At 44.1% G+C, this 12,349-nt stretch overlaps 1 protein-coding gene across 4 annotated transcripts in view; it reads left to right on the forward strand.

Moving 5' to 3' along the window:
* The first annotated feature begins 33 nt into the window (after positions 1-33).
* Atp7b (ATPase copper transporting beta) overlaps positions 34-12,349 on the forward strand; it is a 65,166-nt gene continuing 52,850 nt past the window's right edge. Inside the window, exon 1 of one of the 4 annotated variants that reach the window (XM_055593384.1) lies at positions 34-483. In XM_055593384.1, coding sequence (XP_055449359.1) covers positions 400-483 — 84 coding nt within the window. In that variant the 5' untranslated portion in view covers positions 34-399. Of the gene's footprint in view, positions 484-1,226; positions 1,304-1,508; positions 1,578-12,349 lie in introns of those variants that run through there. The other 3 variants (XM_055593383.1, XM_055593386.1, XM_055593385.1) reach the window with 3 other exon arrangements.

A 12,349-nucleotide genomic window follows, 5' to 3' on the forward strand; every position in this document is an offset into this window, starting at 1 on the left:
CCCCCCCCCCCAGTCTGGAAGCCCCTTCGCTGCCGCCCGCCCCGCCCCCACCGCGGAGCTCGCAGCCGTTTGGGACCCAATGGGAGGTCCGGGCGGGTGGCGAGCTGATCCTCCGACGCAGAGTCCGGTCTTTGAGAAGTGGCGGCTGCGGGAGCGGGGCGCGGGTTGGACAGGGGTCTGCGCAGGCAGGACCGGGCGCCCCGCGGCTGTGGTCCCGGCTGCATCCCATCCTCAGCGCACCGCGGAGCTCGCTGCACCGAGTCCGCAGCGCCGGGGCTGGGAGATCAGAGCCAGCCGAGCGTTCCCCGGGAACCACAGATGCTCGTCTTCGCGCCTCCTCTCCCTGGCTTGTAAAGTCGGCTTTTCCCTCCCCCGACCAGGTGACCTTTGGGCTGCGGGATGGATCCCAGGAAGAACTTGGCGTTTGTGGGGACGATGCCTGAACAGGAGAGACAGGTCACAGCCAAAGAGGCCAGTCAGAAAGTAAGTTTCCTAGCCTGGACCGCGGGTTTAGCACCTGCCTGAAGCGCTTTCCTCCTCCGTTCCTCCCGCAGTCGTGACTGAGGACACGTACCCCCCAGAGCCCAGCTCAAGGAGTGGTTTGGGAGCAAAAGCCCTCTCGATCAAGAGTGCCACGGATCCCACTGCTGTTCAACCATTTGTAGCTCAGTACTTTTCGGTTCATATTTAAGGGCTCTGAGCGTGGTGTTTCTGTGTAAAAACTCTAGTTGCTCTGGGAGTGGATTAGTCGCCTGGCTAATGCCTGGCTCCTCTCTATATCCAAGTCCCGTAGCTTAAAGGCATTTATTTTAATAATGCAACTAGTTAATTAATACAGTCTCCTAAGGATGCAAACAGAACAGAAATATTCAACACGAAAAGCAGGTCTGTTTTCCAGGTCTTTTCTTTATGTGTGTCTCCAGTCAGCAAATACTTAAGTGGAACTTTCAGGTCCCAGGCATATGAGGGATTCTTGACGATGTGTGTGTTTGTGTTTTACAATATTTTGTCTTACCTCATTCAAATCATGTTTTATATTCTCCGACTTTTTTTTTCCCCCCAGTTAGCTATATTTTGGAGATTGTTTCACAAAGTGTCTGTCGTAGGTGTCCCTATAGTCTGGATGATTTCCTTGTGGGTGGTCATGATGGTTGCTTCTTTTCTGTCCCTATTTCAAAGTCGACATGACCTTTGCACTAGAAGTTTGTGTGTGTTGTAGAGGTCAGGGCTCTCTTGCTGGAGTTCTCTTTTTCCAATACGAGCGTCCTGGGGACTGAACTCGGGTCATCAGGCTTAAAGATAGGTGAGTCATCTTGCCTTACTTGTACTTGAACTAAAAAAAAAAAAAAAAAAAAAAGCGCATCATTTATTTATTTTATGTATGTATGGAGAAGTGGAGGGGGAGAGGTGTGAGAGGTAAGCCTATAATTTTCAGGAGTTAGTTTTCTCTCTTTCCATCCAACTGAGGTCATCAGGCTTCGTGATGGCGCCTCCACCCACCGAGCCAGGCAGCTGGTACTATATTTGATTTTAATATATATACCGGAACATTTCTTTCCGTCTGGATTGCTGGAATGGTGAGTGACTTGCTTCTTGGGTACATGTCTCTGAAGTCAATCCAGGAGTTTTACTGAGCGTCGCTTGTCAGTATTCATGTTGGAAGTTCATGTAGACTCAGGTGTCAGAAGGAAAGGAGAGTGTGTTAGTAGAAGGGCTGGGAGAAGTTGGTGAGTAGGTCCTTCTTGCAGTGTGAAGGTTGCATTTGATTGGCTTGATCGGGGGTGTGGAGACAGCAGACTTGCGTTAGGGGTGGTCAGAGTGGAGGAGGAGATGTAGAGTGTGAAGTCTTTTTATCTAAGCAGATGGAATTCAAGACCTGCCCCTGTCGTTGAAGCAGTTGGTTAACTGCTCTGGCCCACGTTGACCTCACCCTCTTCTGAATTACATTGATAATGGCTTTAGCTGAAGTCCCGAGCCTACGCTGGGCTAGACATTGTTTTATTTTGTATTCCTGTGTGTTCACTCTTATTCAGGTCTCACAACCCATGTCCCTTTCTGTCTTTGTATTCTGTTTTTGCAGTACTGAAAATCAAATCGTGGTCTTACGCTCATGAATGCTTTGATACAGATTTCCGTTTTAATTTTGTGCTGATGACCAACTTTGGGCCCCTAGCATTCTATCCACTGTATTCCCAGTTCCAGCCTCGATACTAGCTTTTCTCATTCTGTTACTTTGTTGTTCAGCAAGTGCTTTTTTGAGTATTGTTTCAGAAATGCTAAGGTCTGAGGATTCAGCTTTGACTTAAGACCTTTCCCTTAGGGAAATTACATTCTCATGGAATGAAGCAGGAAGGTGATTGCAAACCACGGGGTAGATGTTGTGGTCATAAAGGTCCTTGGGCTGGCCGATGTGCACTAAGAGAACCAGGAATGCTAATCAAGCACTGGTGTTTCCTTCATGGGGGAGATAAAATCAAATACCTGCATTCCGTCCAGAAAGCTGAGAGAGGATTTTGTTAATGACGGGGGACCATTTTGCTATCAGTGGAAGCAGAACTCACCCACCTCCCAAATTCTTCAGAGTGGTTATCCCAGACTCTTCCCTCCATAGACCATTACTCGTCCTTGGGGAGATCTCACATGTACTTTATGGCCTGCTGAGCTCTTTGCTATCCATCAGAGTCCACACTAAAGTCTAGGCCTTTTAGCTATTAGAACCCACCCTTATGGTCACATGTACTCTGCAAAAAAAGTTTCTATGTAGTCACACCTTAAGCTTTATTGTGCACCTGGATTGAAATTGTTGCCAGAAAACCTTTTCCCAAACTGTGTTTTAAATGCACTGGCGATGAACTGCCTGGCATTAGACTCCCTGAAGTCTGCTGCAGGTTGACACAGTCAATCTGAACCAGGTCTTCATTCTCATTTATTTTCGGGCTCAATTCCCTGCCAGGACACCAGCAGGGTCCCCCTTGGGACCTGCTTTAGTGAATGATCAGACAAGACTTCTTTTGGAATCGAGATCCAAATGTTGAAGATTCCAGTGATGTGCCCTGAGCTGAAGCCAGACAGTGTCCAAGCGGCACAGCCTTGATAATAGGAAATGCATATTTGATCTTTGTCCTGGGTTCCTGACCAGAGCTAAACTCTTGGGATTTCTCAGGTGAGACTGAGAGGAGCCTGTTTTACTGTTAACAAGGAAGAACCTTTCAGAGTCACAGAGGTCTGTTAAGAGGCTGACCTTGGTGTGCTTTTAGATGGCTTTGGAGTTGGGTCTGGTCACCACGGAAACCAGCCCTTTGGTTTGGGTGTTAGAACTTTCAGCCCCACCCCCAGCTTCTGAGGAGGTGAAGGGACTGGATTACCCTTCAGTCACAAATGACTCATGCTTTTTATCAACCCTGCCTACCAGTGGAACCTCCATAAAACCCCTAAGTGGTAACTTTGGGGAGCTTCCAGGAAGTAAACCTTGTGAAGATTCTTGGTGTGTGGGTGTCCTGTTTGCAGAAGGCATGGACCCTCTGGGAACTTCTTTCCCCTTGCTCTATATGTCTCTTCCACTTGGCTCTTCTTGCATTGTGCCCTTGATAATGCATACCTGTGAAAAAGCAACTTTGGCTTTTGTTTTTGTTTTTCAAGATCCACCTGCCTCTGCCTCCCAAGTGCTGGAACCAAAGGTGTATGCCACCTTGACCCGCTTGTAAAAGTAATTTTTATTCACCTGATTTAATTGTCCTCTCAGAGGCTTACTGTCTGTCTGCTAACCTAGGCCTAATCCTGGAAGCTTCTGGTCTCCGTAAAATCTAATCTAGGCCTAGAATGCTTTCAGCTTCTGAGACTTGACTGCTCTAGCTCTTTCTGAACTCTGGCTAGCTGGTTCACCTCAGCTGTCTGGCTCAAAACTCCTGACAGATTCAATCTGGCTTTTCTTAGTCTCTGACTGAATTGCTCTGCTTGGCCTCGTACTAACTTTGACAATATGTTCTAATCTTCTGGCTCCTTCTCATTCTCTGGCTGGTTCTGTCTTCACCTGTGCCTAGCTTGTTCTCTCTCCAACCTGTCTCTATAAATCTCTCCTGGTAAAACTGCCCCTCAACTCACTGTCTCAACTGAACAGCCTGAACAGAATTGAAGAAACTTGGGGAGGAAAGGGTATATTTCAGATTATAGTCCCACCTCACAGCCTGTCACTGAGGGAAGTCAGGACAGAAACTAAAACAAGACAGGAACCTGGAAGCCGGAGCTGATGCAGTGAGGCGGCTGTTAATAATTTAGAACTCGGAGATTGGCATGCTTCTGTCTCCTGAGTGCTGGGATTATAGGCATGTACCACCACACCTGGACCTAAGCTTTTCTTTACCTGAAACTTGCTCTATACCAGGCTGGCTTGAACTCAGAGAGATGCTTGTTTCTGTCTCCTGGCTTAAAGGTGTGCCTTTATTCCAGCCACATCACACAGACTTAGAAGGTCTTTGGGTGTGATCTCTTGCCAGAGCAGCCATGTTCTGAATTAAAATTCCCCTGCATGTCTGTGAACCGCTGTAGCATATTTTTTTATCTAACCCAAAGTTGTGCAGCCAGTGACTGGCAGCCAGTCACTATCGATGTGCGGAAACACCAACTAGAATTAGAAACCCTTACATGACCAGCCCTTGCCCACGGGATCTGTGCTAACTTCAGGCACTGTTAGAACTGCAAAAGGCATCCAGGCCTTGTTGGTGGGGAAACTGAGTCAGAAGTTAAAGAACTTACGCAAGGGACATCGTTAGTAAGAGAAAATGAGTAGTATTTGGTCCTTGGTCGGTTTGAAAAGCTTTCTCAAAAAAGCACAGTCTTTGCGACTTCATTATACTTGGTCATCCCATCTGATGTTACTAAATTAATGAATTTGTCTTAACTTCGCAATTCTGAGATGCTTAAACATGGGGACCAGACTTAAAACATTTAAAACATATCCTTCTTGGTATGCTTTTCAGTACAGGACTGGCTGTTTAACCCCTACTCCAGAGTGCAGGGAAGTCCAAATAACAACATGGCTTGTAGTTCTCTCTTCAGTGTCTTGGTTGTATTGAAGGGAGTGAGGACCACAGTTAATAATTTAGTTCTTTTCCTGGGATGGAGAATCTTGTTATGTAGCTGGCTGGCCCACTATTTACTCTGTAGCCCAGGCTGCTCTAAAACTTTCAACAGTCTTCCTACCCAGTGCTGGAATTACAGGCTTGAGTCGCCGCACGGGGCTTCTTGTTTTCTATGGTTTGTAAAGGCATCCTTCAGTTGTTCAAGAATGAATGAATGATAGCATTATTTCACCCATTGTGTTTTTCTTCAGGGGTCTCTGTGGGGCAGTAATCAGCAGGCGATATCCTTCAGTTCCTAGATTATAGTTGTACACCACAAATCCTGGCTTTTTATTGCTTCCTTTTTTATTTTTTTTAACAGCCTTATTTTATTTTTACGTCTGTGAGTGTTTTCACCTGTGCATATATCTGCCCCATGTTAGTGCCTGGTGTGCAGAAGAGGGTGTCAGATCCCCTGCAACTGTAGTTACAGTTGTGAGCTGTCCTGTGGTGCTGGGAATCGAACCCGGAAGAGCAACCAGAGCTCTTAACTCTGCAGCCCCACGGATGGATTTTTAAATGCTTGACTGACAATCATTTCAGTTTGAATCAGAAGGCTGGCCACAGCACAGGTATCAAGGAAGTATTCTTGGTCAAGTGACAATTTACACGAGAAAAGAATGTTGCCAGGTGAAATTCTGAAAATGCCTGTTAGGGTTGATTGATTGATTGGTTGGTTGATTGATTGTGATGTTGGGGTGGTCCTCCGGCCTTATATGGACTAGCTACACACCAATCCCTTGTTCTTTGTTTTCAAAACTAAGTTGAAGAAAGTAACAGAGCAAAGGTGGCCTCAGAAGAGCAAGGCAGAAGAGCTTTATTTTTTTGTGTGTGGCTAGGGGTGTGTCTAGTGCTGTGATAAACAACACCATGACCGAAAGAAACTTGGGGAGGAAAGGGTATATTTCAGATGACAGTCCCACCTCATAGCCTGTCACTGAGGGAAGTCAGGACAGAAACTAAAACAAGACAGGAACCTGGAAGCCGGAGCCGATGCAGTGAGGCGGCTGTTGGCCTGCTGACCATCAGCAGGCCGTGGAGGGTGCTGCTTACTGGCTTGCTCATCATGGCCTGCTTAGCCTCCTTTCTTCTCTCACCCAGGACCACCTGCCCAAGGCTGGCACCACTCTCTATGGGATGGGCCTACCGTATCAATCATTAATTAAGAAAATGTCCCATAGGCTTGCCATAATTGACGTTTCCGCTTCCAGAGTGACTCTAGCCTGTGTCAAGTTGATGTAAAAATTAGCCAGGGCAAGATGGAACTGAGGGCCTGTGCTTGTACACAGAGCTACACCCCTAGCCAAATAATAAGCAGACATTGTGAAATCTGCCCTTTCAGAAGTCAGGCAACTGTGCAGCTGGTTCTGCTAGCAGTTCCTTTCTTATCTCAGTTGTGCCTTTGATTTGTCCTTTATCCATCTGGCTACGATCTTACAGACTGTCACCCTTTGTAGAAGGGACCCTTGGCTCAATCTCCTCTCATCGTACTCATTCTTTAAGGAAATTGGAATCACTGGGTGTGCTTTCTTTAACTTTTCTTCCTGGGTTTACATACTTCCTCCAAACCCCCAGTTTTTATTTAGATCTACAGCTTGCTTTTTTTTTCCCTTTCCCTTTTTCCCTTCAAGGCCAGGTCCCCATATGTAGGTTAGGCTGTCCTTAAACTTACAATTCTTCTGCCTCATCCCCTACATGTTGTCATGCTGTATAACCTGCTTTTTCTCCTTTTTCTGTGCAACCATTGCGCAGATCCGCCTTCTTTTTAAGGTCCTGCTCGTTGCCAATACCTTCGACCCTCCTCTCAATCTGCCTAGAATCTTGAGGACTTACTCTCCTCCCACCACTCCCTGCCCATGCAGCCATTCCCTGTGCTTTTCTTCTGAAGTCTTTCCATTGCCTTCTGGCCTCCCTGAGCTATTGTGCTTGTTTTCTGTTTATAGAAAGAGGCCTCTGTCTTTCCTTGTTGTCATTCTTTGATCACTTCACATTTTTCTCATTATTTTGTCAGTTTATTGGGAATGAAAGAAACACACACAGGCATCTATATCCAGTTATAAAATGTAATATAGGTTATGCCTCTGTACCTCACCTGACCTAAGAATGAGAATATTGGGGCTCGAGGAGATGGCTTATGGGTAAGAGCACATGGACAAGCATGAGGATCATGTAAAAAGCTGGGCATGGCAGTGGTTGCCTGTTAGTTAATGCAGCACTGTGGGAAGTGGGGACAGAGACAGGCTTTCAAGCAATACAAAAATCACAATGTGGTTACATTCTGTTTTTCTTTAAGTGAACAATTATTATGAGTGTACTTAGAAAAGCTTGTTCCCCAATACCCTCACATGATCAAATGTTTTATATAGTATGTGTGAAAAACCAAATTATTCCCAAGAACCCACACACATTTGTAACTAAGCAACTTGTTATAGATTAACAAAGCGTAAGCATGCAAGGTAATTTTCTCAACCAGTTACTGACAAGCTATAAATTTGCAGTTGCAAAGAAAGGATCAATTATCTTATTATGTTTCTTAAAATGTAATCTTATAAAAAAATCTTAAAAGAACCACAAATCTAAACTTTTATATAAAACATAGCCAGTCATTTCTACTTTAAATCCTCAGGGTATACATCTACTCATTAACATTTTTTTACTAAATCATATCAGGAAGCTGAGGGCAAAAATGGGTACAGGAAACTAGTCATCACCTTGACCACCGGCAAGAAAGTTATATCAGCTAGTACTAGTTGGTCTGCCATTGTTCTTGTTCTCTGACCTCAAAAACAAACAAACAAACAAACAAACAAACAAACAAACAAACCCTTGCTCAATTATCAAAAGTGTGCCTTTCTGAACTTTAAATTGTTCCCCATGATTTTCTATATTAAAGCCACTAGCAAAATCATCTTACCCTAACTTTACTAACAATCAACTTCTCCAAATTCTTTCTAAGGGTGGTGGTCATTGCTGACAATCTGTATCTTTAAGTTCTTTCTAAGGGTGGTGGTTGAATCGTTATCTTCTCTAGCAGCAATGGTTGAAAAAATTCAATCACTATTATTCTAAGTGCCAATGATACTGCCCAGTGAGGGGCTGGAAGCCCCTTTAGATTGCCACTCATTATGAGGATCTCAAGGACAACAAGCAGAGCAAAACAACAGCATGAAGCCCTCAGGACACATAGTCCCCCAGGGCTCTGCCTCTTCCAGGCACACCCATGGAGCTGTACTAACCACTGGGCTGCATTCCATGAGTTCTAAAGCTGTTTGTTGTTCCTCTTGCATGGGCCACTGAAAAGCAAGTCAGGAAAAAAAAATACACACACACACACACACACACACACACACACACACATATATATCACTGTAGCGAATGTTGGCAGGGAAGGTTGCTAAGGAGTTGAGAATGTTTGAAATTTCAGTGAAGTTGTTTTGAGGAAGTGACTTCTGAGGTAATGTGTTCATGAAGGTTTCCTAAACGGTGACGGAATGTGGTGCTTCATTTGGGATGCTGGTAGGAGGAGTTTCTAAGACAAGGAAGCAGGTACTTCTAGGTCTTTATTTAAGAAACAGGAAGAGGAGGACAGTCCTTACAGAGGGACTAGTCTGGGAGAATGAGATTCTAAGAAAAGGGAAAGTGTACTCTGCTTTCTTACAGGTCATTGGAAGGACTTTAGGGTCTGCCCTTGAGTGTGGGGACACCCTGGGATCCTCTCAGGGGACTAATAACTTCCTTTTAAAGGGCTTCTGACTTTTGTGTTGAGAAGCCGGAAGTCACTTGGGAATTTTCTTCTGTTCAACCATTTATGGAGAGACTGGTTAGCTGCCTTTGCTGGTCCAGCTCTTGCCATGTAACTCAGGCTGACTGCTGGGATTACAGGCACCCTTCCAAGGCTTCTTTAGAAGATTTAAAAAAAACACTGCTGGGAAGGGCTGCAGGTATGGCCCCGCTGAGGAGCACTGGCTGCTTTTTCAAGTGAACTGGGCTTGGTTCTCAGCGTAGCACCCACAACCATTCATAACTCTAGTTCCTGGAGATCTGGCACCCTAATGTGGCAACTGAAGAGATCAAGTGTGCAAGTGGTACACAAACAGACATGTAAGCAAACCAGTCATGCATATAAGTTTTTTGTTTGTTTGTTTGTTTGTTTTAAGTGCTTGATACTGGTTGTCTTTTGAAGGCTGAACTGACAGGATTTGCTGGACATTTATTCCCGGATATGATAGGAGAGACTCTTTATCAGTAGTGAATCCTGGATCATAGCTAGGACGAATTTCATGCACCAGTGAAAGACTGCAGGGAATTTCACCAGTGAAAGACTGTGGAGGGAATTGGGAACTCAGTTTTACGAATGCTAAGTTTGTTGTGGTTATTAAACATCCAAGGGAGATAGTAACAAAGCATTTGGGTTCCTAAACATGGAGTTCAGGAGTTGTTGGCTGTTAAGTGGGCCCAGGGAATGAACCTGTGTCTTCTAGATTCCTTCGTTGGAGTCAGATCTTTGGAAGCAATTAGCTCAAGAGGGTTGACCTAATGGGACTGGTGTCCTTATAACTGAGGCTGGAAAAGGGAAGGGGGAAATGATAAGATTATATCTCATTGCAAAAAAATAAAGGAAACTATTAATTTAGAAAGAGGCTCGAAGGAGTGAGTCCTTAGCGCTTCTGCCATATGAGGATGCAACTGGGGTGCACCTCTTCAAAGTGGGGAGCAGTGCCCAGCAGATCCCAGATCTGCTTACCCCGATCGTAGACTCCTGACCTCTAGACTGTGAGAGGCGCATCATTCATAAAAGACCAGCCTGAGTGCTTTCTAATACAGCCTGATAAGACTAAAGAAAGGTGGTATTTCCACGCGATTGGATGAGATTGCCAGAGAATGTCTACAATTGAAGAAGAGGCTTATGGGGTAAGCTGGGGGAGGGGCCTGGGAGATGCGAGAAGGCTGGGGTGGCATCCCAGCACTTTAGCACTGTGGGGCCTATAAGGTTCTAGGGAAGGACTCAAGAGTGGAATGGATGGGAGAAATCCCAGAAATATGGCTTACCTGGTGGCTGACTGAGGTGGCAAAAGGCAGCCATGAGAAAAAAAGACATCAGATGGAGTCCAAAAGTGCTTTTTTTGGGGGAGGGGGTTGTTTCCATATTTTAGTATATCAGGAAGAGGGGTTGTGGCTAGAAATGGGGCAGAGAATCATGATAACAAGGAAGAGACCAGCGGTGGGAAGTGAGAGGGCTGGGAGATAGTTGGGCCTCCAGGTGGCACCAGAGACCTCTCAGGTTAGTGGTGGGGCTTGAGCCATAGGCAGGCCTGGAGGGGGCAGTATATCCCACTTCAAGGTGTGCAGCCATTGGAGGGCAGAGGGGGAGTTATGTAGGTAGATCCAGGTGCAGAGAGTGGCCAGCGAGGGTCAGACACACAGTGACCTGTGAAATAGCAGCATTGCCTTTTGCTTGATATTCTAAAGTGTTTCTCGTTTTGTCCTCTTCTGGTCATACCCTTTCTTGCTCACTTTAAATTCATAACCTCTTTTCATTATTTGTTGTTACATAACATATATATACACATATATTCCTAAATACATAAATGCACTCTGCTCAGTCTGTCTGTTACTTGTATATGTGTTCTCAGGGATGACCATTTGGTGTTGGACAGTCAGTTGGGGCGCTCTTCTCTGGGGAGGACTATTACTCCTGTCAGCATTCCTTAGTTGCCTGTGTAAGGGTGAGACCTCTGTGCTTCCACCAAACTCTCCATCCACTTGAATGTCTGTTGTTGTTCTTGTTCAGCTCATGTTTGTGCAGTCTCGTCGTTGAGTCACATTGCTTCTGATGTTCCTGAGAGACACAGTCTCCCAGCAAACTCACTGGTCCTCTACTTCTGACAATCTTCTTATTAATTCATCTGTTCTGGACTTTTGTTTTTTCTAGGCTTTTACTACAATTTCAATTTGTATGTTTAGGTTGTTGACTTCTTGGTTTAACTTTGGCTGAATCTAGAAATTCATACATTTCTTATATGTTTTCCAATTCAGTGGAGTACAAGTTTTTAAAGTATTCCTTTATAATCTGAATTTCTTTAGTCTTTTTGTCTAATCTTTAAGAAGGTGGTGCCTATCTTTAAAGCTAAGATGTGTTTCTTGTAGGCCAAAGAAAGATGGATTTTGTTTCTTAATTCCTTTAGTCAGCCTATGTCATTTGATTGTACAGTTGAGGCCATTGATATTTAAAGTTATTATTTAAATATATGTGTTCATAGTGGACAGCTTATTGTTGGTTAGTTGTTTGTGTTCTCAGTGGTACTTTGCATTTTAATAATATTATGATGTTGAATTTCTTCCCATAGTCTCTGCTATGCTCCTGTCTCTCTTCAGCCCAAAATATTGCATCCTAAGTTTTCTTTAGGTTTGGTTTCTTAAATATAATTTTTTAAGATTGTCTATATCACAGAAAGTTTTTCTTTCTCTTTCAACTATGGCAAATAGTTTTGCTGGGTTTATTAGTCTAGGCTGGCCTTCATGATCTTTTAGAATTTGGAATGCATTGCTCCAGACTCCTGGTTTTCAAAGTTTCCTTTGAGAAATCAGCTGTTATTTTGATGTTTTTTTTCTTTATAGGAGACTTGTGTTTTTTCTCTGCTAGTTTTCAATACTGTTATTTATATCTAGTGTTTATCTGTGATGTGTCGTGATGATTTACTTGATCTGGTGTATGCCTTTGACTTGGGGTTCTTTTCCCTCATCTATGCCTAGTAATCCAAAGGTTTGGTTTTTTCATGGTGTTCTACACTTTATGTATCTTCCCTTCTTTTCTTTTTTATTTTTTTAGCATTTATTTATTTATTTGTATTCCTTTTTTATTTGGTCTAGATCATCTATTTTATCTTCAAGTCCTGATGTTCTGTCTTCTGCTTGACCTATCCTACTTGTAGTAAGGCATTATGTTGAGTTTTCTAGTTGGGCTATTCAGTTTCATCATGTTCTTCAATATTTCTATGTCTTCATTGAATTTTGTTCTCAAGCCCTCGATTGTCTTCCTCATTTCCATCAGTCTTATGTTTGTGTTTTCCTCTTTCTCTCTCTCTTTCCTTATTTGTTGTTTGTTTGTTTTGAGACAAGATCTCAGTATTGAGATCTGGCTCCCCTGGAACTCATTATGTAGACCAGGCTGCCCTGTAACTCTGTAGAACAGGCTGGCCTCTGACTCAAAGAGATCTGCCTGCCTCTGTCAC

This window comes from Psammomys obesus, unplaced genomic scaffold (assembly GCF_907164565.1).
Source record: "Psammomys obesus unplaced genomic scaffold, mPsaObe1.curated_primary_1811, whole genome shotgun sequence".
Classification (NCBI taxonomy): domain Eukaryota; kingdom Metazoa; phylum Chordata; class Mammalia; order Rodentia; family Muridae; genus Psammomys; species Psammomys obesus.